The sequence below is a fragment of the Accipiter gentilis genome, chromosome Z (genome assembly GCF_929443795.1).
Source record: "Accipiter gentilis chromosome Z, bAccGen1.1, whole genome shotgun sequence".
Classification (NCBI taxonomy): Eukaryota; Metazoa; Chordata; class Aves; order Accipitriformes; family Accipitridae; genus Astur; species Astur gentilis.
Genome location: NC_064919.1, coordinates 51,392,055 through 51,417,592, shown reverse-complemented (window position 1 = coordinate 51,417,592; position 25,538 = coordinate 51,392,055). Strand labels below are relative to the sequence as shown.

The 25,538-nt window shown below is 39.4% G+C and overlaps 1 protein-coding gene across 6 annotated transcripts in view; it reads left to right on the top strand.

Moving 5' to 3' along the window:
• The window catches only part of ADAMTSL1 (ADAMTS like 1), a 474,760-nt gene that overhangs the window by 434,474 nt on the left and 14,748 nt on the right, over positions 1–25,538 (top strand). For all 6 annotated transcript variants that reach the window (XM_049794311.1, XM_049794310.1, XM_049794308.1 and 3 more), the window contains 4 exons: positions 5,092–5,219; positions 8,674–8,802; positions 15,737–15,916; positions 17,756–17,890. In XM_049794311.1, the coding sequence (XP_049650268.1) occupies positions 5,092–5,219; positions 8,674–8,802; positions 15,737–15,916; positions 17,756–17,890 (572 nt within the window). The remainder of the gene's footprint in view (positions 1–5,091; positions 5,220–8,673; positions 8,803–15,736; positions 15,917–17,755; positions 17,891–25,538) is intronic.

Below are 25,538 nucleotides of genomic sequence, written 5' to 3'. Positions count from 1 at the left end.
CCTTACTTCATGGCTATTTGCAGCTATGCTGTCATCTCAACACACTATTTCCTAAACGCTAGTCTTCTGATGTGAGTTGGTTCATCCTCATCTGTTCAAACTCCAGGGTGCTGGTCCCAGGTGTAGCCTGAAAACTTGAGTAGCAAAATGCTTTTATCAGCATACCACAGAAATTATGCTGGTTTTCCTTCAGGTAGCCTTTACCTGCCTATCACTCCATGTTATTCATTTGTGTGCAAGAGCACACAAAAAGAGACTATTTTCAATGTTAATTGTATGTTTAACTGTGTTGATAGCACACATTTTTCTCATGTGTATACTTGAGATTTTATTTTTTGGTTCTGTTCTGTGAGAAAGTGGTATATAAGGATAGGCAGTAAGAGCGTAAGAGGCAGTTATATTAACGAATATGGTACAACAAAGCAGTCCAGAGATCTGCTAGCAGCTCTTTCTGCACAAGATACTGACCTCAGGTAAGACATCTGCATTTAGTCATAAGGTTAGGTTGGGAAAAAAGAAAAGATGGAGTCAAGGCTAAAATTGATTTCCAGTGTGATGCCTGCAGATCATCCAGAAAAGCGTTGATTTAGGAACAACTGCTACTTATACATAGTTACACAATTAGTTTATTAGCTCATTTCTCACTTTGACAACTGAATCACTCCAAAATCATTGTTTTCTTTAATGTAGTGAATTTACTGGTTCTTGTCTCTCTTTCTGTGTCTGAAGGCTAGTAAGTATATTAGGTTTCACACAAAACTTGGTAACTTTTGCAGGGGGAGGGGACACTAAGAGCAAAAGTGTGGAAATCACATGCACTCTTAATCAAGACTTGGGCCTATAGTATCCCTTTATTTGGCCATATTCCTGTGAAAATATCTTCATGGCCCCCAAAAAAGTTTCATATACAGATTTTCATTACCAGTGGTTACATCCTGTTGGAATTGTGCCATTAAGGGATTCTTTTTTTCTCTACTTGAAGTGACTGTGATTTCTGTGGTATGCTTGAAAGGGAATAGAGGTTACATAAAGTCCACATGTGGTTAATGCTGGCCACTATACTCATGAGAAAATTACAAGTTTGTCTCACATTATATAAGCAGCCATGGTGTAGGAACAGACAGATTCATTTAGCTGACAATAAAACAGTCTTACAATTTCTGAAATTTTAGTTTGGATTATTTTTTTTTTATTTTAATTTTACAATGCCTTTCTATGTTGGGTTTTTTTCCATTCAGTTTGGCTGAAATAGCATTAAATGCTGTGTTGTATTTCTGAATTATCAGGCAACTATATATGCTCAAAATTTCTATCAGAAAGACTCAGGGAAGTACAGTTTATTTGCCAGTTAGTAGCATTATTCATTGACAACTCTTCTTTAAAGGTTGAGGCAGTTTCCACTTTACGAAATTCATTCAGTACTCATCACTTACAGTTCCTTCAGGTTGGTGGGGAAGGAAATGAGCAGTGCTCTGGGCTTCAGAGATACTCATCATCTGCAACTTTGGAGTTAATGGAAGTTTAGAAATCATGGTGCATATAAAAATTGGGTTGTGGATGTTTTGCTCGGTTCTTAGCAGCAGTATTCTGGTTTTGGCTCAGAATCCTCTTGCTGGCTGCCAATCAGCTGTGTAAATGAAAGCCGCAGTTTAAGCAGTCTCACAGTGTACTGCTGTAAACTGCAAGGCCATCTGCATGCAGTAGTGTTTGGTATGCTTGAGCTGTCTTTCAGCTCTGCAGCTTGTCTTCTTCATACTTTGCCAGCCACTGAGTGGAGAAGAGAAACCAGTTTTTCCAGACCACCTCTGTCCTAATGAGAATAAGAAAATTAATATAGATGGGCCTTTCTGTAGCAGTATCAAAGAGAGATACTTTGGGTGAGGAAGGTCAGAGAGTTGTGCTCAAGTCCCTCAGTTCGTGCCCTACTGACTGTACTGAGATTCTGGTTGTATCTGGTTTGTATTGTGTTTTTTAGAGTGTAGGCAGCTGGTTTTAGATTAGGTGATTGCTATCTGTATTGTGTATTACAAATTATTGAGATAAAGACACTCACTTTTATGCATTGTAGCCATGGATTTTGTCTGGATCAGTGATGTAGGAATGAATGGCTCTGTTCCTACTGCCTCCTTCCACGAGCTGTTCCATCTACCTAAAAGTATTTATGACTCCTACTACACAGCTCCACTTACAAAAATTAATTTCTTTAGCTTTAGTCTAGGTACTGTCACAAAAAGATATAACACAGGCCTCCCAAATGTTTTGGTTTTCAGTTACTCAACAGAATGAAAACATATTACACAAAGAGCTGGAGCAGTTGAAAATACCTGTGTGGTTCCACTACAAGATCCTTGACTTGAGTCTACATATTCAGCCTGAGTGCATATTTAACATGAGTGTCCATACTCTGTCCTAAGGTTAAAGTGTCAGGTTAACAGCAGCATGGCTTCTGAGTGCAGTGTCAGAGCCTGCTAGTATCTATACCAAAGTTTGGAGACTTCTGTAAATGATGGAAAATATTTTGTTTCAAAGAAAATTCAGATTAAATTCCTTAGGAATCAATTTTAAAAGTGAAAAATCTTCAAGGGATTTATGCTTTGTTTAGTAAGCTTTCCAAATATGCTGTAATTTCCATCACTGGGAACCCATTGGTACTTGATAATTCAACTTTTCTAAAACAGAAATGTATTTTATAAATGAACATGAAGCTGAATGTAAACAGTAGGTTATACAGAGTTAGGCGTTTGCGAGGTGCCATCTGAATTAGTCACTGATACGGGTCCTGTAAAATACATTTTTGTCTTGGAGACAATGCAGTGTGGACCAACTGAGATGAGACTGACTAAATATTAAGCTGTATTATTTTAAGTCCATAAACAAGATTCTGAAGACATGCTGCTGACAGATAGAATTGCTACAGCCGGTATTTTTTTCACCACTGACAAGCAACTCAATACCTAACAAAAATAGCAATCTACAGATAGGGAATCCAGCCAAAATCATTCTATACAAAGAGGGATAATAAAAGATCTGCTTTCAAGAAAAGCAGCTATGCCAAATTGAGACACACAACTAAGAGAAACAATTATTAAAAGAAGTGAACATTAGCTTTGTTTCTAGAGAAGGACGTTAAAACTAGGTAGATGAAGGTGTGTTGGAGTTTGGTTTTTTTAAGGCAGGTAGCTACATGGCCTATTTCTATTTCTAAAAATATTTGTGCTGGATCTTGAGATGACTTAAACTGACAAACAGACATTTACATCAGCAGAGTTGATTAACAACAAACAAATTATGGTCCCTTGTGTTTTACAAGGTGCAGTATTAAACAAGCTCTTTCCTCAACCTGAAGGTGACAGAAACACTTATAAAAAAATTTTTAGGGTATTGTAGGTGTTAGTTTTATGGAGGACTGACTGATCAGCCTAGATGTTATATTTGCACACATGCAGGAAGAAGACATACAACTTTTAACTGTTACACGTTAGTCTAATTTGGGACAAATTCTGACACTGGAATGGATTCCATGTAGAGATTGAACCAGTCAGTGTTAAAAAATTTACATGTGAGATATTGATGCATGCTAACACTAGTTTTGTAAGTAAAGAAATTTATTAGTTGCTGGCACTGTTAGCAGTGCCTAACTAGAAGTCTGCCCTGTTTATGACTAAGTGGTAAGAAAGAAAAGATCCTTGAAAGCAGAAGTGGGGAGGGAATTTTTTCAACCACTGGGGGTTTTTTGCTGTTCAAGCGAAGATGCAATTTTAAGTGATTAATGTTTGGTTTGCAAATGTGCATTTTTCTAGGCACTTGCAAAACTTGGTTGACAAAAGGCAGCTCTTTCCTTTTATTAATAATAATAATAATTATTATTATTATTACTCAAAAAGGGGTCAAAAGATAATTTTAACTCTGGATTTTTTCCTATGATAGATTTTGATGGGTGGCCCTAATCTGGTTTGGTTTAGAGATCTACCACCCACAGCATTGTGCAAAATCAAGTATTTGCTGCTTTTTGGTCCATGAGACAACAGTTTTCATTGTGGGGCTGGGAATGGCAAGAAACTCATCAACTCCAGGATCTGTGAGCAGACTTTTATTGCATGTGTTTTATACGCGTATCCCTCCCCCAGTTTCACCCTTGTCACTGTCAATCACAGCCTCAACTAAGAGTTTACTTACAGCAGCTGCTGAAAGTTGCTGATGAGAAAAGTAATTTATCATTAGGTTTTATCTACAGTTTCACCTAAAATGTTAAGAGAAAGGAACAATAATCATGAAATACACTGTGCTGAAAATAAGAGTACATAAGCATTGACAAGAGCCCATGGACTGAATTCTTGCTTAAACAGGTATGCATCAGACCCTGAGGCAGTTACACCACTGCAAAACCAGACTGTGAAAAGAAGCAGTTCATAAGAGCTCTAAGGCCATATTCATCCCATTTAACCATTGGCAGTATGCTGAGATCATGGTAGGCTCCTCTTACTGGCAGAGGAAAGAAACAGTTGGTTCAGCCCAAGGAGGAGCTGAGTATTCCTCTCTGTCTTCACTGACTATTTGGGCAGCAACAAGACTGTTCAGTTTGTACAAACTGCCCAGCAATCAAAGAATTTGGAGCCTATTTCAGGCTTTGACACTGAGCCTGTGGTTCACTTCACTTCTTTCTGCCTAGCTTTAGCAGATTTCATGATTTTTCCCCTTGCAATAATTTGGCTTTTTCTTTACTACTGCTACTCCTGTTTTGCAGGACTGGGAGACAGGGAGGCTAGGCAACTCATTCAACATCATACAGGAAGTGATACAGCAGAGGAGGAGGTTTCACAAACCATGGGCAGATGTCCTCAGTACTCAGCAATTTTTCTCTAATACACGTTATTAGCAGTAGAAGGACTGGGAATGAGACCAAAATTTAATTTAAGTGATCACAGCTCACAGTCTCAATATAAGACTTTAAATTTCTTAATAGATATTTAAACATAACCTAGAGGCCTGAACTGTAAAAAAATTACCAAAACCTGAAAAAAATCCCAGTAAATATATTCATGCTCACACAAATTAAGAGACTATTACATCTTTGTTTCTGCTTTATTCCAGGATGCTGCTTCAGCCTGATGACTCCTTGCAGATTCTAGCACCTGTGGAAGCTGATGTAGGTTTCTATGCTTGCAATGCATCCAATGCCCTGGGATCTGACTCTGTCTCCATTGCTGTCACTTTAGCAGGTAATAGTTCACTCTCTGTGATTGCAGGATAGTCCCTGCCACTTGTGTAATTCTGGACAGAAATTGTTTGTGGGGGAACAGATGGCTGTGAATGCTGGGTGGGCAAGGTGAGTCAACAGAGGTACACTGGTGAAAACATAGTGTGTGAACTCTGGAAAACCCTGAGGCATAGTCCAGCTTTCACAGACAGTTCATGAGATTTGTGGATTTCTGCAAGAGATCAATGCCTTTTCTCCCTTGCTGCATCTGACATGCTCTCAAGACAGCGCTCATCCTGATTATTCACAGCCTATATGGGCAGAGCAGTCCAAGCCTCCCAACTCATATGTTTCATTTTTAAACCTAACACTGATCTCTTCAAGTCTAACAGACTGATTGAAGGATTTATTCAGATGTACATTAGGCAGGTCTGAAAAATACCAGAGCTGAAGAGCTAGCCCCTTGCAGGATCAAGCCCTGTATCATATTCAACCCATTGTGGCACAAGCATGGCTGACACTCTTTTTAATTGCTGGCAAAGAAAGGCTCACAAAAAATTAACTTCTGTGTTTATATTTCTCTACCAACAGTTGAGTTCTAAACCAGACTAAATAGCCTTTGTTAGTTTAGATTTCAGTTTTAAAGAAAACTCACCCAAATAAAAGCCAAGGAAAATGGGAGGTAGTACACAAATCCAGCTTATTCAAGGTTTGTTGGCAGGCAGTGTCAGCAAGCTTACAACCACGTCAGGACTAGTAGAAGGACAGAGCAGCAAACATGAATAAGTGGCTGTGGGGTAAAGTGAAGGGACAGAAAAGACAGCTAAGGACTGTGGTGAGGCGGAGAGGTCTTAGAGAAGGAGGATCCTATTTATTGCAAAAGCAAAAGGAAACACATTAGGAGTGCTAGAAAGCTTACTGACTTTTCAGACCTCTCCATTTCACTGCTCCAGAATGTGGAAGCATTTGGAGGCCTCCAGTGTGCGGGCAGTGACCATCAGCTGCCAATGCGTCCATGTATGGTTAGAGGAAGGAATAGTTGTTGATGAGCTTAAGTTTTTTACACCAAACATGGAGAAAATTTCGGGTAAGAGGAGCATAAAGAAAACCTAAGAATGCGGCAATGGCCAGCAGTGAAGCTCTGATGATCAGTAAACTAGCCGGAAAGAGACCCTGTCTGTCCCTTAGAAGGAGAAGATCTGAAGCCCCCAGAGTAGAAAAGGAAGATCTGCATCAGAGCTACATATTACATGTAGGCAAAAACACTGATCCTTTTTACACTGCTGTAGATCAGGAATATCTTTGCTGAATCCTGAGCCACGTGACAGTGGTGCTGCTGCTGAGACAGTATATTGTTTTATAAGGAGCAACTCCACAGTAAACTTCTTGTGTTCCACCAGCAAGAAGCTGAACATGAGGTTAAAAAATCATCAGTCAAAACTGCTATTCTGTCCATATTGCTCCAGTGAGTTTAAAAGCCATAGTCTTTGTAGAACATAATTTGTGGAGACAATTTTGTGTGAAGCTATAGAAAAATAAACTGATCATTAGGTATGCATGTGGCACAGGAAGGCTATTAGTTTTTTTATTATAATTAATTGTCAAGGCTCTAGTTTAACCTTTGTAGATAAATTAACATTCATGAATCCCAGACTCAGGCTGAACTCTGCTTAGAAACTGGTATACATTTCCATCTAGCATCCAAGGCAAAGAGCTGCACATCTTATGAAATGCGTTTGGAACAAAGCAACAACTTCTTGGCATAATGGAAGTAGTTTCTCCAAAAAAAGATTGAAAGATCAGACCGTCTTTAGAAGGATCAGTAGGGCAGAAAGCTTATTTCATTGAATAATTTCCTGATTAGTTTAACATATGCATGGAAAAAAAGGCAGTGAAATATGCTTCCATTTTTCTCAATGGTTTGCTACTCATTTATGGGTTGAACAGCAAACAGATTTTTGATCTTTTGATGAGATTGTGGAAACCAATCAGGAAAATAAAAGGCTGATGGATCGCTGAAGAACTTTTCTTTCTTTTCTTTAGTCTTTGCCACAAAGCTTGAAAACTTTTTGAGATATTTCAACAATCAAATGTAATATTTTGCTTTGCTATTCTTAGGCATTAAAAGCACCAAAATAAAAATTAAAAAAAATACCACCACCCCAAACTGATGTGACAGGAATTCCAGATGAAAGACAGCTTTTAAAAGCCCTGAAATATAGCTATATGGAGCAATATTTACTTAGGGCTGAATTAAATTTTCAGGACTCTCTATGAGCTCAATGAAACCAAATTCTTCTTCTCACTTCCATCTTTTCTTCCTTGGTCACCTCCAGATTAACACACAAATGAAGCCAGTGGTAGACATTAGCCTAAAACTGCAGCTTCTGGAGGCAGTTGATGATGTTTGAACCGGTTTTGTATCTGACTATTTAAAGGGGAAAAAAATGTGTTTATAGATTTTGGGGTAAAGATGAGTTTGAAAATACAACACTGAGTCAAAAGCACCTAAGTCCCATACTCTTTAAAGCAGTTTTGTCATGTTCTGCCCCTCATGCCAATATCCTGACTGCAGAGCATTTTGGCTGGGACAGGGACTGCCTTAACCCAGCTTTGTCAGCTCTGCTGCTTCACTCCCCTCTCTCAGAGCTAAACCTGAGTATGTCTGAACTGTGTGGTGTCACATAGGCATGCCTTTGCAGTGCCCGTACAAAAGGAGTTGCAGAAGGCTCCTCAAGCCCCCAGGGGTGGATTACTCCATAGCTAATCCCACATAGACAGGCACAACAGCAGGGCAGCGCCTTGACCCACTTGCTCGCTGTCACCGACGTTGGAAGCACACTGAAAACAATTTGAAAATTTTGTTGGAGGCAAAGCAGTTATCTTTGTTAAACAGTGTTAATGCATAACACTGTTACTACAGGCTTTAGATAAAACAAAACAGTTTATCTGACTGAAAGGAGCTTGTTTATGTCCCTCACCTTCTTACACTAGCCATTACAAGAAAACTTTCTGGTTATGGTCTGGTCTTCCCAATCCCAGTGTTTCCACTATAGGCTAAAGAAAACCTGATTAATGTGTAGAAACAGCTTGTGTGTTCCTCTAAACCTCCTGCACTATTAATGTGCCTGTAGCCATCACTCAGGCTTTGGCAAAGGATGGTATTTTGGTTGCAGTACCAGGCAAGCATCTTGCTGCAGCTGCAATTGCACTGGTAGTTATTGATTCCCCTGGTGCATGTGGCTTTAATGCTATTCTGCCTCTGCTCTAAGTATGCTTTTTCCTTTTTCCAAGACAGTGTTTCCCATGGAATTCTGCAACACTGTAATATTATAAAGAACAGGTGGCCTTATAGTCCAGCATTTTCCCTTGTCCACCTGTTCTGTGTAGGTATTTGCACAGAGTGTCCTAGGCCATCTGTCCCATGCAAGTCCAGTGTGCTTGGTCTGATAAACTGTGGTGCTTCTTTTATACAGGAAAGCCACTGATAAAGGCATCAAGAGCTACTGTGATCAATACTGAATCGCCTGCTGTCACTGTTGATATTGGAAGCACAGTGAAAACAATCCAGAGATCAAACGTTACCATTAGCTGCCAGGTCGCAGGTGAGAAATTACTTAGTCTCCGATGGAGGTACCTTTGGCTATAAATTTATGTGGGGTTCTTTCCTAAATTGGTGTCTCCAGGTGCAGCTGAGTGAAACTGCAAGGATTCCTAGGACTCAGGCAAACTTCATAGCTTCCATTAATTCTTAGCATAGAAATCATCTTCCTTTTATCGATAGCAACAAGAAAAGTGTAGTGGCTTAAGAAAATTGGCCTGGAACAATACGACAGGCATCTTTGTGAGAGATACACTGTATGATGTGGGTACAACAAAACTGATACACATTCCTACCTGTGGGGGATTCTTGGTGAGACTATACAAGCACGGACTGAGTCATTTCCTCATTGATGGGGTTTTCAAAGTCCCCTCCAGTTAGTACCTTCTCTTCCTGCCAAACTCTGTTCTTTCAAATGAAGAGCATGTTAGTGCAGTCTTTTTCTGATTTTTCTTTTTTCATCTTGGGAGTGCAGGAATTCAGAGGAATTCTGCCGAAACAGGGTTCTCCCTGAAACTGTTCTCCAGCCAGAGACTGAACGTCCCTCAGCCTTACAACGGCAGTTTGCCTCTTTCTATGGTAACCAAAAGAGGTTGACCTTATCTGCATGCTGCAGTCCTACAGCTGTTGATGGGAATGGTGTTGGTATGGGGAGGAGGGATGGGGGAAGAGAGCGAGCTTGGAAATCCCTAAAGACCGAGGGCCAGGCCTTTGATTCATTACACTTCCATGCATAGTATAAGAAGGAATTGGAGGGGAAGGGAGCAGCTTATAAAACACAAAGTGAGCCATGCTGAGTGTTACACAAGTATCTCCAGTGGAGACTTGTATGAAGTGCCTTAGACCCTTGCTTTAGCTTCTTGTCCCTAGCAGCTACTTCAGATGACTCTAAATAAGCATCTGCACTGCAAATATAAAAATGTCCTGCTTTTTTTACACTTCCTGCTCACTTTAAGCACTTAGCAGTTGTCAGTTTTCCTTCTTCCAGTGCTGCCAACCACACCCCTATGCAAATTCTTACATGAAAAGAGTATTTGGCTCAAGTTTCACTATTTGTTCATCTGTCCTTTAGCAAAGTATGCACAATAGCTGTGAAAACACTAGGCTGGGATCCCAATTTATTAATTATTCTCAGTGGCATTAATGAAAGAAAAATACAGCACCTTTTTTCCTAGTGGTTCATGAAGGAGTAAATTCAGTAATTCTGTTGCCCTCTCAGTATAGACATTAGACACTCTCTTGCAGTCAGACTGATGTCCAATATCTTTCAAGCAAGAAGGAGATGAAAGCTGTACTCTTTTCCCCAAGCTCCTGCATGGCCACCTGCACTGACAGTGTGTGAATGAGACTAAAAATTATATGAACATAAATTACTTTGAATTTCTCTCTCTGGGTTCTCTCAGCTGCGGATGGGGAGGTCCCACAGATGTAGACAGAGACTGCTGATTTAAGAAGTGCAGCCGTTTCCCTTCATTATAAAGACATCATGAAAAGAACAGGACATAGTTGAGCAAAGTCGTCACAGTTCTTATGGCATCAGAAAAATAAAGGAGGGGAGCACAGTATGGGCAGGGACACAGATTCAGTGCCTTTTCTGAGAGGAAAATAATCTCTAGCAATTTTATGAAGCCTGCCTACTATGACAATGTATGTCCACAATGGAAAATTTTAGCCGTGTCACTGCAGAATCACTGTGTTCTCTCCCAGAAGAAGCCTTTTTGCTATCTGGTAGAATTAGCATATATTGGTTTCTTCTGTGATACAGAATAAATTCGCTTAAACCATAATTTTTCTTCATGGGTGTTTATCCTCTGCTACTGCTTCAGTAGAAAATGTCAGCTCTGTTTGACACCAGAGATTAATACTGTTGAAATTATGATAAAGTCATAGACCACAAGCTGTGATGTTACACAGGGAATAAGAGAGTGAGTAATGAGGGCAGAAATATTTTACGGGCACTAGAAACCTATTTTCATAGAAGTAGTGTTAATAATTCAACAGCAATTAAAAAAAGCTACATATGCAAAGAGATCAGGAACAGTGATTTGTCAGCTATCTCACCAATGCCTGGAAAATATACCTGGTAAAGAACATGACAATAAATATAATTTTCCTTCCAATGTAAGCACTATTTTTTTTGTTTTAGCATCAAGGTTGTGATTTTCCAAACTTTTAAAATATTTTTGATCATTCTACTTAGAACAATCAATTCTAAGGAGAAGAGTAACATGGCAGTATTGCTTCAGTCAACAGACATGGTGTATCCTAGTGGATTCTTCAGAGTAGATGAACTTTACAGCTATGTAGTTTGTCAAAGTTCTTCAGCAGGCATTAACAATGAAATGGCCATCAAATCATAGCAAGTTCATGAACGTAATTAGAAAGCAAACAAACATATCCAGAAAATATGTGGAGACTTATCTAGATGAAAAAACTCTTCACACAGCTTTGTAAAGCTATAGCCTTTTTCCTTCTAGTACTTTCTCACTGGTCATTTCAGGATGCCCTGAGCCGGCACAGCAACTGAGAGTTGTTCCAGATCAGAATTTGGTGCCTGTTAATCTCATCATTATAAGCTGTGTTGCATTCACTGTGCTGAATAGTCTGTAGTATAGGACCATGCACGTATTTGATCTTGATGTCTTGGTTCATATAAGGACACATCTTTACTGAGAGTCAGCAGGACAGCAGAATAAATATTTATAAGAGAAATATTAAGTATAAGGATCAGTTCTGACATTTTCTAAAGCTGCTCTTGCTGTCAAGGGACAGAAGTATACACTTGCTGCTGACAGGTGTTGATAAGCCTAGAGAAGGTTTCTTAAGAGATATTGAAAGAGAACGTTACCAGAGCCTTGGGAGTAGTTTTATATTGCTCTTTAACTTCTTTTGAAGGGCATAAGCACTGTCAAAATCTGTGTTCTGAGCTGGAATCTATAGATATTAGCTGTAAAACAAGGGAAAACAAAATAATTCTGGATGCATTAGAGTTTAATTGGCCCCTGACATGAATTATGTCAGGTTGAAACTCTGTTTTGGTCATACCACCAAGATGGTGGTGTAGTTTTGTTCAAGCTTGAAGGTCAGCCTTATTTCACTTGACATAACTTTGCCACTTTGTTTGTAGAGGTGAAAGAATATTTTTTAAACATAGGTGATTGTGGTCAATTCCAGACATCTCCAAAACTAATCCTAAAGGAACTCCCACCCAAAAGTCACTCAGGAATCTTGCAGATGCCTGTGACTTCCAGCTGGAGGATTTTCTCCAAGCTTCAGAAAGCCGGCAGCATTTCTGGTGTAGGAAATTTGATTGCTGTGGGCAATTTCACTTCCAAATGGAATGTAGGAGTAATTTGGATCACATCAGTGTCACTAGGAAGCTTTCTGTTGACTTCAACACTTAAACTGTGCAGATACTTCTTCAGATACCAGAAGCCTCAATCTATCTGGTCCAAGCTGTTACTGAAAATACAGTTGCATATAAAAGGAGGAACCAATTTTAAGAATCTAGTTCTTAGGTCATTTCTCCTTGGTATCCTTCAAGCCATAAGACTTTTAACAGAGGCACCCCCACCTGCCAAGCATCATGTACAATTGGTCACTGCTGAGTCAGAACAGATTTGGAAGAGTGACTTAAATATATGACCATCCTGCACTGTATATCCTTCTCTCTCTGATGTTTCAGCTTGCAGCTTTTTCAACTCTCCTAAAAATTCCTTTCCTCTGTATTTCATCTATATGTTGGAGGTTATATTTTTCTAGTTCTTACCTTGGTTTATGACCCACATTTGTTCATCAGCTATGCCAGATTCTGACATGCAAGTCACTATTTGAGGAATATTATGTCACTGGAAACAAATTACCATTGATAGATCCTTGTATTGTTATGCTTCCTTTCCCCAGAAGTGCCTGGTTTAGCAAAATTATCTTGATTGGCATGCGTAGTTCTGCTTGCTACATATCCCAGGTAGCCCTTTTTGTGCTGGATACATGCACAGTGATGGAGGGGAAAGCTGAAGAAGAATAGGCTTGCATAACTATTCACCACCTAAAGTCCTGCCTGCCCAGCAAAGTGAGTTTTGTTTCCAGCTGGCACTTCTCAGACTTTCAGTCTCTGTGATTGTTTCTACAAGGCAAACACACTCAGCCCTCTGTCATTCACCGTTACCCAACAAGACTGATTTAAATGCTCTTGCTACACCTTGTGGCAATGCTGTGCAATGATGTGTTTGCTCATCCCTGTGCTGGCTGCCTCCAGTTCCTGTCTTGAGGCTTGTATGTCACTAAAGGTGGAAGCACAAAGGAAAATGAAGCTGCTGCTCAGTGACATATACTGCTTACCTGCCCTAAACCAAACTGTAGGAACAGCTGTACAGGTTGGTTTCAAAAAATGTCCTGTTAGTGTGGAAACTTCACATCAAAGTCAGAGGAAGAATACACTTTGTAGAGTAGCAGTCAAAAAAGGTTTTTGTAGAGCTGCTGGACATTTTGTAGGTACAGTGCACCTTTCCTAGACTCAACAGTAATACCTCAACAGTAAGGGGTGTCACCTTTAACCCCTTGTTGCTTCTTCTACTAGTGAAGTGTATACAAGAGGAATCTGCCTTTCTGGACTAAGACTACCTGAGCAGCTGTCTGCAAGAAGCTAATTAGTTCTGCGTGACTTTATTTATTTATTTATTTATTTATTTATTTATTTTATTTGAGTCCCTGCTCTTGAGGACTGTGGTCATATGAAATCCTCATTGTCCCTTTCCCTTCTTCTTTACCCTTCGCAGCACTCCCATCCCTTCCTCTTCTTCCACTATTTGCACTTGTCTTCCTTTATTTTCAAGAAAAACTTGAACGCTTTACCCAATTTTAATCTTCAAAGTTGGAATTGGAGAAAGCTTTATAATTTTATAATCTTGTGATTGTTTATTTCTGCAATACATTTCTTGGTACTTTCATGCCTAAGTTCGGCAATAACCATAATGTGAAAACCTGTGCACTGTAAGTAGGTTAGACTGCAAGAGAGAGTGGATCATCCCTTCACTAGGGTGGCATTGGGAGGACAAATGCTGGGATGTGAGTGTTTTTCCATTTCAGGGACTTCAGAACTGGAAGAGTCTCCTTTGCTCTCCAGAGCTCACCTCTCAAACTTCCTTTCCCTGCAATGGAAATACAATAAACATAGAGACTTGAATAAACTCAAGGGCTGGGGTTGTTTGCTATCCAGCGGTTGTCTGAACTCCCCTGAGGACTCTGCCTGGATGCTCTGGAAAAAATCAGAGTGAGGTTTTAAGTGGTGGTCGGCCCACCCATGCCACATAGGTCAAAGAGTAGCAGCCAGATGGAGACCTGTGTACTGGTCCTATCCCAGTTGTGAGGTGGGGGGTCAGAAACAGGCCAACAGCCCATCCTTTTAAAAAAGCTGAGTTGTAGCAACTCAAACAAGGATAAGCCTTTGGAAAACAGTATCATAGACAAGAATGATTAGTTCTCTGGTATGCCATGAAGGATCCAGATTAGCATATGCTATTTACCCTCAGACAAAGGTGAGAAAAACCCTGCAGTCTCTTAAAGCCTGCTCCCTGCTGCTTTCTGAATGTGGATGAGACCCTCTGCCCTTACAGGGCTTCAGCTTTCCTTCCTAGCTGCCAAGATCAGACATACTCATCCCAGATGTCTTGGCAAAATCACCAGGTGACTCTGGGAGAGGCAGAAAAAAGGCCACAATGCTTTGATGTGGAAGAACAGGGAAAATCTCCCTTTCCCACTTCCATCTGCATATGCTTAGTGAGGCACCTGTATTCAGGCAGCCACTATGAATACAAATAGGTGGTCGTGCTCAGTGAGCACAGCCCAGTTGAGGTATTTCTGATGCCAGGGTCACAGAATTGACAGAGTGGGTTTTGGTTTTTTTGACATGGAGGGACAACCAGAAAGGTACTGGCAATGGGCAGGGGAACATACTGCTGTGACATAAGGCAGGGAAGGATTTAAGTGGGCAGCAGATACTAAGAATAACTGCCTGTATGCATGCCCTTAATCTACAGTAGGCACAAGGAAACTGCATGTTCATGTGAAAGAGATTAACTGCCTCTCACATACAGAGGGTACCGCAAATGGGACAGCATGCACTCCAGCAGTTACCAGGATTACTGCTCTACTACTCTTTACAGCCATGGCTACACCCAGTACCATTTCCTCCCAGACACAGCTCCATAGGTCTATCCCATCTATTGAGACTTCCAATACCAGTTCACATAAAGCAATTTTTTAGTAGTCAGTGATACTAAATTACCTGATCTGGAATTCATTTAAGTTGAGGTATAAATCTCTATGCCAAGGAAATACTACCTAATGGAAAACCAGACGTATTGCCAGCTACACATCAGAACACATTCCTACAAGGGGGTACCCAACAGAGATAGCTAGACCTTAGGTCCAAGCATACAAAAGGAGGCAATTCTTCCTATAGTGGGTTATGAATCTGTAACAATATGTTGTCTGAAGACTCCTGGTGAGGCCAGTGAAACTGCTTTTCTGAAGATGTTAAAAGTGCTAATTGTTTGCATAATTTCAAAAAGGAAGATTGGATGAATTAATAGAAGAGAAGTCCATGGAGGGCTCCTGACTGCACAAAAACTAATTCTGGCTCAGAAAGTTCCTGAGCTGAAACTAGTGGGAGGCTGGGAGAGGCACCAGCTTATGGCTTCTTCCAGAGACAGGATACTAGGCTAGATTAACCTTTGTTCTGATCCAATTTTAAGAGTGATGAGTTCAGAGTTCACTTATACAATTCTGGGACACTAAAAAAGGAAGCCTTCGATTCTGTTTTAGCTGTTCTGCTCTGTCTCATTGTTCGATCTTAACAATTTTGCCTGTAGCAACCATAGCATTGTTTAGCAATATATATATCTTTCTTGTGTTATGTTTTGTCAATGTTTTTTCAGGTGTTCCTGAAGCAGAAGTTACTTGGTTTAAGAACAAGGTCAAGCTTTCCTCTGCTCACCATCTGCATGATGGTTTGCTGCTAATTGCAAATGTTTCTCTGTCAGATCAGGGGTTGTACTCCTGCAAAGCAGCCAATCTTCGTGGGGACGTAACTGAAAGCTCCCAGCTGTTGGTTCTTGGTAAGTCCAGGGTATTTTGCACTTACAGCAATAGTAATGTGGCTGCTGACATGTCTAGCCTACAGATCTAGTCAGAGGATGTGGAAAGAGGGAAGGACATACAGTCAGCCGTGTTCTAAGAAAAGAATCAGTCTGCATTTGTTCTCTTGACAGCATTACCTGAAATAAGGTGGTGGTAAAAGGAAGATGGATAAGGAGAAAATGTCTCAGCACAATGACTGCACCTCCCAGTCCTGAGAGATTCAGTTTCACTTTTTCAGACTTGCTAGTTAAGAAAAGTATTTATTAACCATTTCTTAAAGTGACTCTTGAAATCAGAATGATGCCACTTTTTCCCTGTGAAATGCTCCACCTCTGCTGAGCAGCCTTTCTGTACATGGCTATGTGATACTGACCCTTTTCACCCCTAACAGGTGCATAAACCCAGTGCACTTTTAAAAAGCACTTCCCAAGTTCAGTGAAGGGCAAAGTTTACTTTTTCTTGGGTTTCCAAACAACAGAGAGAAAGCCCAGCTGGGTGATTTGAAAAGACAATGTCAGCTGTGAAGCATGGGTGGCAGTGTTACCTTGTGGTAATTGGATGTGTGGGAAAGGGTTTCCCTTTCCTAGTAACTCATCTTCTATCAGTTCTCCATGCCTGGCAGATGAATGATCCAGCCAGACTTTGTAAGTGCTTCTATACATTTGATAGTGAATTGTCAAATTTTGAAACCTAGTCCCTGCTATTGGTGCAATACCATTAAAGTATCCGTTACAGCTCTCATCTTTTATGACTAGAGTGAGCATGGGTCCCATGGATGTTGCAGCTTCCAAAGGAAGTTTTAAAGTGAAATTTCTCAGTTTCACAGACAACACTAAAACCCCTTTATGAATGTTCACATGATTTCCCTGTGAATCCAGACTGGCTCTAGAAACTCAGTCTAAAATACTCTGGGAAAAAAAAAAAAATCAGCTGGGTTTCAGCCTATAAATAAAAACTCCTATATGATCTTTAAGTCCTTTTCTGATCTTTATAAATGGCTTAGTTTTTAAAGATGCAACGTTACTGTGAGTTATGCAAGCTGCTTATGTTTTTAGGCAAATGACATTTTTAATTCCTTGATGGAAAGAAACAGTTCAAGCATCCATGACTCGTACTTCTGGTGCTGAATGTGATCAGCAATAGAAAACTTGCTTAGTGTGTGCCGTGATCTATTTGGAAGGGGATGAAGCCACCATTCACTTAAATCACATATCCCATCATTTCCATGACAAACAGAATTGGGAATGATAGGCAAGGCAATTGATTTTTAAAATAGCTTTATGGTTGGTAAAGAACTAAGTTCTGCAGTTCTCAGTGTAGACTGATCCTCTTGAGCTCTGAACTCTTAGTGCTTTGGAGCTCTGCCTAAGTATACCACAGGATTTGGCAGGGTTATAACCATATTTAGTCAGTGCTTGATCTGGGTTGTAGCAGACATTAAAAAGTTTTCCACTGACTGCCATGGACATTTGATTCAGCTTCTATGCTATATAGATTTGCTCTTTCATATCTCCTGATATCATGTATCTTCGTCACATATGAAGAGGGTCAACCAGAATGCCATGGTAGTCTTCAGAGAGAATTTCTTTCATTTTGTGGTCATAATGATACAGATGTTATTTTAATAACTTCTCTAGTGCCTTAACTAACATGAGGCAAAGCACACCTTTAGTAGTTTCCCAAAGTTGCTTTGACTGCCCCTGTAAAACTCAGCAAGGCAAATAATGCAACAATAACTGGTGGTGGATTTTTGATGTCCATGAGATGTTTTCTGCTATAATGTTGCTCATCACTTCAGTCTCCCAATCTGTTACCAGAGCCTCCACAACCTCTTCCTTACCTAGAAGAATTGACAGCAGTGCTTTCCAGTTCTGGGACCGGCACTCATTCAGTGCTGACCTCTCCCTCAGGAACAAAAATGACCATCAGTCCAGGGAGTTCCGTTCTTATAGGTAAGTCAAGCGCTTTAAGATTTTTTTTTATTAAAAAGGGTTTAGGATTTAGATTATAGTTATGCAATCCAGTTATCCATTACAGTTAAGCATCCAGTTATCCAGCCATGGAGCACTGGGACAAAAGACATCAAACCAACAGCACATTGTCAGTCATAATCACTGCCAAATTGTTCTCAGAACTCAGAAACTCATTTAAAAAGAGGAGGTCCTCTTATTAGTGTAGTGCCCCAAAGCTGCATGCAGTATAAGGGCTCCATTGTGCCACACTTTATAACACCCTGTAAGAAGCAGTACCTGCTCTGAGGGGCTGGCAATCTCATTCAAAGCAAGACATGGCAAACTGTTGTGCCAGTTGATCTAAAAGAAGAAACACTTGTGGTTCTGTTTTTCTTCTGCATTTGTGTACTAGTCTTTCCATATGTCTGCTATTCATATTGTATATCCTTCTTCTTCAGAGCCTTTTCTAGAGTTTTGCCTACCCCTTTAGACATGTTTTTCTCTTGCAAGCTCTCTGTTTCATTCTGTTCATTTTATTCCTCTCTGTTATATCACACAACCAATGTCTGTACAAAACCATATAAGTAAATAATCCCCAATGAAATTTTTTTTTTTCTTTTCATCCTTTTCTGCCTTCCATATAGCTTTCTCCTCTTTACACTGCAAGTTCTGCTACATACTGTAAACTCCTTTCAGGTCTGTGGGCATGATTTGTTTGCAAAGAGAATCTCATCCTTTTCTAAAGTTCAGGGTATGTTTATTTTAAAATTTCATTTCTCATGCTGATCTTGAGCCTCTACTAACTGTCAGGCTCAGATAGGTGAACAGCTTCTCTAATGGCCTTGTTACTGCATACGATGAAATCTTGTCAAGTCCTGCAGTTTTAGATCAATCTTTTGTCTTTTTAGGGGTAGGGATCTGAAACTTTTAGCAAAGAGTCTGTAGGTGGTTTGAGTGTTTATAGCTCTGGTCTCTGTACCTTCCAAAACATTCTTTGCTTACATTTAGTAGCAATTTTAAGATTTTATTTTCACAGTGGAGGCTTTTTATTTATGTTTTTAGTTTTGTATGGTTTACTTTTCCCCAGTGCTGACATCTGCATATATTTGCAATGGCTTTTAGCATGCAGCTCTGTATTACATTTCTGCTTGCACAAAAACTTCACTGCAATAGTCCTTGGTGGGGGGGAATATCTGAAGGTATTTATTAGCATTGAATAAATCATTTTGAGTATAGTTTTACTGTACTCACTGTTGTAAGACTGGGTCACACTCCTGTTTCATCCATTTCCTCTCAGGTTTCCAAAAAGAGGTCTTTAGTAGTTGTAGGGATTTTTTATTGTTTGAAAGCAGTAATTGAACCACAAAGGGTGTTCTGCACTGCCTGTATATAACCATGTCTAAATTGATTTCATTTGGCCTAGTTGCCCTGTGCCCTGCCATTCCACTTCAGGAGCAAGGAAACTCCATGAATTTTAATAGCAAAATAGCAAGCCAGTTTCATTCTTGAGGCAATTCCCTCAACTTCACTGGAGTTTTACTAACCTGGATTTGAGACCGATTATTATTAAAATCTAAGGAAACCTCCTGAGAGATTTTTTATAATGAAAAATCAGCATGGAACAGGCTATCCAATCAATTAGAAAGCTACAGTCCAGTGTGCTGCATCATGTTGTATCACTGAAACAAACACGCAAAGCATTCAGCTTCTGTGTATGTTACTTAAATACGTTGTCTGTAGTCATACCAAAGAATTTGGATTCATCCACAGTGATGATAACCATTACTGCAAAAAAAAAAAGGACTCATCTCATAGATTTTTTTTTTAAATCTACATCTACTTTACTCCGTACACTAATATCAGTATGGATTACAATCAAAGACTCTATATTTACTCCCAAATTTAGTCTTCTCACAGTCTTCCAGTGCAGTGGCTAAATTTATCATGGACTACTGTGATACCTTCATAGCCTCACTGTATCCTGATGAAATGTTCACATTTTTGCAAAAAAAAAATAGCAGCAATTTTTTTGATCAAAAGAGGAGATGCCATCATTATGTAAGTTCTTGCCCTTTATTCTGTTTTTATTCTTTGGATGACATGAAAGCAATGCAAATCCTGGAGCATAATGGTTATTCTAGGGAATCTGAAGGTATGAGTGGAGCTGTGGGGAAAATCCTAGGCAATTATTTGGAATCTGGTTCCCATCCCTTTTATCCCTTGGATTACCTATTCTCCAGTTTGTTCACTGGGAATCTGCTGTCACCCACAGCTTAGGACTCTGAATTTTCACTTTTCCAGGCTACACTACCTTTATCCAGTTTTGTGTATTTAGCAAAAAAAAAGTCCCTATTTGTAGGAGATACTGAAAATAACCATAAAGTTAGATGGTAAAGTGAACTTTTTCATGACCAGAAAAGTACAGTCAATTGTAGAAAAAGGAAGTACTGCTGCTCCATATTTATTGTGCTCTCCCTGCAGACTTCCATATCAAATTTACTCACTTCACAAATCAGAACATGATTTTACTGACTGCCAGCACTGCAAACACAGTCCTAGAAAGCAGATTTCTTTCTGTTTTTATACATTATCCCCAATGACCACAGAGTTAGAGCAGCTTAGCTGCCAATTTCACTGCTGCTTCAGAAGATGAAGAGCTGGACTACAAATTCCTGTTCTGCAAACACCAATGTTATTTAGTGATGAAGCTGTTTCTAAAAGCTGTTTTAAAAAAAAAGTAATAACAAAAACCTTTCACTTAAAAGATGTAAAGGATTGCCCTTACCAAAACTAGTATTTCCTCTCATTTTTCTTTTACTGGCAATAGTATATCCCCCCCATTTTCTAGTAAGAGTCACTTAGATGCTCAGAAGTCCCAGAAAGCGGAATGGAAAACTATAATTATGATAGCCACCTGGCTTGCAATGGCCAGCCTTTTGAGTATCAATAAATTACTTATTCTGAGAGGACTAACTGCATTAGAGCCAAGGCCCAAATTTCAGGAGGGTTTTCAGTCTTTTTTTTTTTTTTTTTTTCGCCCCAGAGGGGACCACTTCAAGTCTGTGGCTAGTATTTGCCTACCTGCAGATTTAAGGGTTATCTAGATGTGGCACTGAACAGAAAAATTAACCTAAAACTTTTTGAATGTTCTGCAGTGAGTCAAATGCTGTGCCACTGAGTACTTCAGGTGAAGAAACAGATCATACAGATAGACTGATGCCATGATCAGGGCCAAACTCTTTCAGCAGAACCAGAGAAGATAGTGCTGCTATTCCTTGCTATGTATATTGCTTTTGAGCCATAACGTCTGTAAACATGGGTCTAATACTTGTTCAAAATCAGTGTAAAAAGCAATAAAAGATCCAGATGAATACAGCTGATCTTGCCAGTACAAATTTCTTGCAAAGTTTGGTGATATACTCAAGAGCAAAAGTATATGTTCTTGAAACATAAGTTTTCCTTTACTCCGTTTTGCTCTTCCCCTCTCTACCATAAGCCAGCTCTACATTTTCCTAGGTTTTGGGAATTACTGCTGCATTAAAATGGAAGCAGAAATAATTTACAATCTACACAGAGTCAGCAAAGAGAAAACTCATGAGTAATTATGATTAAACCAGTGTCTGTGCTCCCCTAAGGAAAAAGACAGCTGCAGAAGTTGTGCAGTAGGAGTCTGGTAAAATCATGACTGTCTGAGAAGTTATTTTGCACAACATCATTGTTTTCCTCTTCACCGTCTGTAATAAATTGGCATCACGTTTGAGAAGTAGTTCTAATGCTAAAGAATATTTTTTTAGCAACTTTATTTTACACTAATAATGCTTCCACTGTGATGAGGATAAAGCACCAGGTACATTCATGGGATAATCTGTCCTGTTAATTGTGTTTTCCATTCCCTTCCATTTTTGTCTCAGTGAAAATTCTGCCTTGTCTCACTGTTTAGGAGAATTCCCAGGTAAGTGATATTTCTATGAAGATGAGAATTAAAATCGATGTCAAGAGTATGCCATTATCATTGCAATTAATTCCCCAGACTCTATCACATTGATTACATTCTAAATACTGTATACAGTTCATACAGTGCCGCAGTATCTTCCTTCTACCTCAGACTACACGGTAGCATTTCACTGAAATGTGTGGCTTTTCATTTGCATATGTGTACTGTGTACATTTCAGTGTATACAGTACATGATGATATCTCTGCTTGGTTGAACATTTTGACCACACTGATATGGTGTTTGTTTTTCAGACAATCAGACACTAGTCCTGCCGCTGCCAGGCTCTGAAAGCAGAGTCGAAAGATCAAGGTCCTCTAGGCAATCTGCTCCCTTGGTTTTTTTTCCTGCCTGCTGTTTGGTGCCATGAATTAGTTAATCTGAAAACCAGTGATCCACAGCAGTGGTCCAGAATGCTGCCACATAAAATAGTGTCACTGACCTCTGGGGCAACATCTGTTTAATTTGGGGGTTGTGGTAAGAGTTGCAGCCCTTGAACTTGTGTCTCTAAGCTTTTCTAGAATCACTGACCTAGATTCTGTTCTAACGCAGATACAAATGATGCAGAGCTCCACCAAGGCAAGTTCTGGTAAAAAAACTAGGGGTATCAGATTTGCCGCAGGTATCCCAGTCTGGAGACCTGTCATTTGGCCAGCTCCTTCACATAAAAGATCTTTTAGCCTCTTGCACAACTTAAGCTTTGCTCTAGAGTAGCATTAAGGCAGTTTTCAAACACTGTGGGATTTCTGACCTGTTGACTAAAGGACTTACCCATTCTAAATTTTGAAGCACCCTCTCCCTCCATGTTGTTTCTCAAAACCTCTCCCAAAAGGCTAAAGCACGTTGTTAATAGGACAGAAGTAACAGCCTCCCTGGAGTGAGCAGCACTGGCTTTCCTGCACCTATCTGCCCTCCACCTCCTCCGCTCTCTGTTTGTTATTTTTCTTGTGCCACAGGAAGTTTCCTGAGGTCCTGATGTCTTAGGATGTAGCAAGTTTATATCAGCTTAAGAAGTACAGGAAGGCTTCTACAGCAGCACGTGACCTTCACAGCTTGGGCTGGTCATTACATTATGTGCTAGCTCTTGCTCTGCCTTTTGCTGAACTCCTTGTGCTGTACTGTTGTTCAGTGCTTGCTCCACATGCCTCTTTTGAGTGTTATTTTTCTCCTATAAATGTACTTGTACAGTTAACCTGGAACTGTAGGAATAGTGGGGCAGAAGGGTATTCCTTTTCCATTTTTGTCATGCACTGAATAAACCCATCAGAGCTAGCTCAGGAGGTCATTTCAGCATACTGTATCCATTCTAGTAGGCTTTGGTTTCATGATTTGCCATTGGTGATTGTTTTCAGCCCAGTCCTTATTCTCGGTGTGTAGGATTCCTGTTGTCAGAGTCATTTTTAGAAAACATTATTACTGCCACAGCTTGAAAATCTCCTTGTTTTTTTACTGGCCCAACCATGTGGCATGTATTTGGGAACTTCTTTTACAGCCTCTGTGGGGCAGGGAATGGGCCTAACTCAATTTTTGCTGAATATGGTGTAAATTTGCAATGCTATGTAAATGATACCTAATAACAACAACATGTGTGGCATTGGGTAACCAGTTTAGGTGTTTTGAGAACTGTTTAAAAAACATGTCATATGTTTGGTATAATAAGTTTCAACTGCTCCTTTGGAGCCATAAATAGTAATTTAGAATATGTTCTTTTTTTAAAATGCTACTGTCATCAGCTGAATTGGCCTATTTCAAGAATTCCTAAATACATGGCTTTTCTTGTCTAGCATAAGTTTATGTTCATTTGACCTCCTTTAAACTATTAAAAATAAAGGTTGTACTTACATTAATTCTTTCTTTGGGGGATTTTCAGGATCACATTCCCTTTTGTAAGTTTTATTTCATTCAGTGTCTGAAAGCACTGAGAAGTAATTTGCATAACAAAAACAAGTTAAGTGTCTGTTTAAATTTCCACTTTGTACTATATTGAAAAATCTTTCCCCATAAGACAAACTATAAAGACTTGTCTCTTAGTTTTGCCACTTCAGCAAAACAGGTTTTACATACATAAGACTTTCAGACATGATCTTACCTATCTTCATTTGGTTTGATAGCATTTTTAAAAGTTGAATACATGCTGTGTAATTTTCTTCCTTATGTTAGATACAGGACTGAATAAAATTTAACTCAGTTAGGCTTAACATGCATTTTGCATTTCAGTCACTTAAGGTGAAAATCAGATGTAACAGAAAATCGGCTAAGTATTTCTCTGTGCCAGTCTGATCCCACCAGCGTAGTATGAACACAGTAGTACAGTGTGAACTACAACGTAGTAGCTCAGCATCAAGCTTATATCTATTCACACTGATCTGTGGCTTCTCTACATTTTGTTCCAAGCATTTTTTCTTCATTTCACCCTTAATCTTGTTTCTATTTTGAAAGTATACTTTAATTCTTTGAATGTAGAGATTAGGGTGGAATGCTGTCATATTTCAAATCCTGTAGCTGCATTATATTTATCACTTTAACATCGTGTATTGTGGTCTACCACACATTTCTGAGTTCAGTAAAATATATGCAGAATCACAGATATATATTTTTTTTTTTAGCTTGCTTTGTTTCCATTTTAATATAGTTAATAATTCTGCTGCCAAATCCCTTCTTTCCTCCTTTGCCAGGCATTTCAGACAGTAGTTGGCAATCAACTTTCATCTCCCAATTTTATGTTTGGGTAGGTACATATCTGTGACTTCCAGAGGCAGGGTCATAGGCCTTCTGGGTTTTAAGTCTAGCTGAAATTTTCTGTGGACTTTCTGTACTACGTTTATTGTATTTTGTGATTTATTGTACTTTGTACATTTATTGTACTTTGCGATGTCCTGAAACATGCAGTCCCTAACCAACTGGGATGCTTACTTTTTTTTTCAAATTCAGCCTTTTTTTTTTGTTCATTCAAAGTATTTTGAACTAACACAGCACAAACATTTGCCTACTTTGCAAGGAGTGTGATCACTGATGAATAGTGACAGTGTAAAACTGAACTTTAAGGTACAAGAAGGTAGTTGAATATTAATACCAATGGATCCAAACTGCATACTACAGTTTATATCCAGGCTATGCTATCCAGACGGATCTCTTAAATAGGAACTAATTTTCAAAGATGAAAGTGTTGGCCTGAGACTAAGAAAACAAGAGTTTGATTTCCAGCTCCACTGCTGGCATATGGCTTGGCCTCAGGTAAGACAGCATGCACTTCCATGTGCCTTGGTTAGCTACTGGGATAATGGAAAAGCTGAGCTTGACTCCTGTGGCACAGCAGCTTCAGGGCTGTATTTGGAAAGCTAAGTAGTTTGTTGAGCTCGGACTGCAGGACTATTTTGTTTAAAGACATTTCAAAGTAACTGCCTCATCTTGACCTGAAGTCTTCATTCAGATTCCATTTTTAATAACTGTTAGACATACTGCCTGGGATTAATCAGCAAGTTACAGAGCTATTTGTTAGACAGATATGAATGCATGAAAATAATCTTTATTTTAAGAATAGATATCTTTTTTAAAGGCAATGCTGTTTTGGTTTTTTTTTATTTGTACTACAAACTGTATTTAGTACTTGCAAAATTTGTTCGATGTTTTCACCATTGCTTTCCATACAGTTCTGC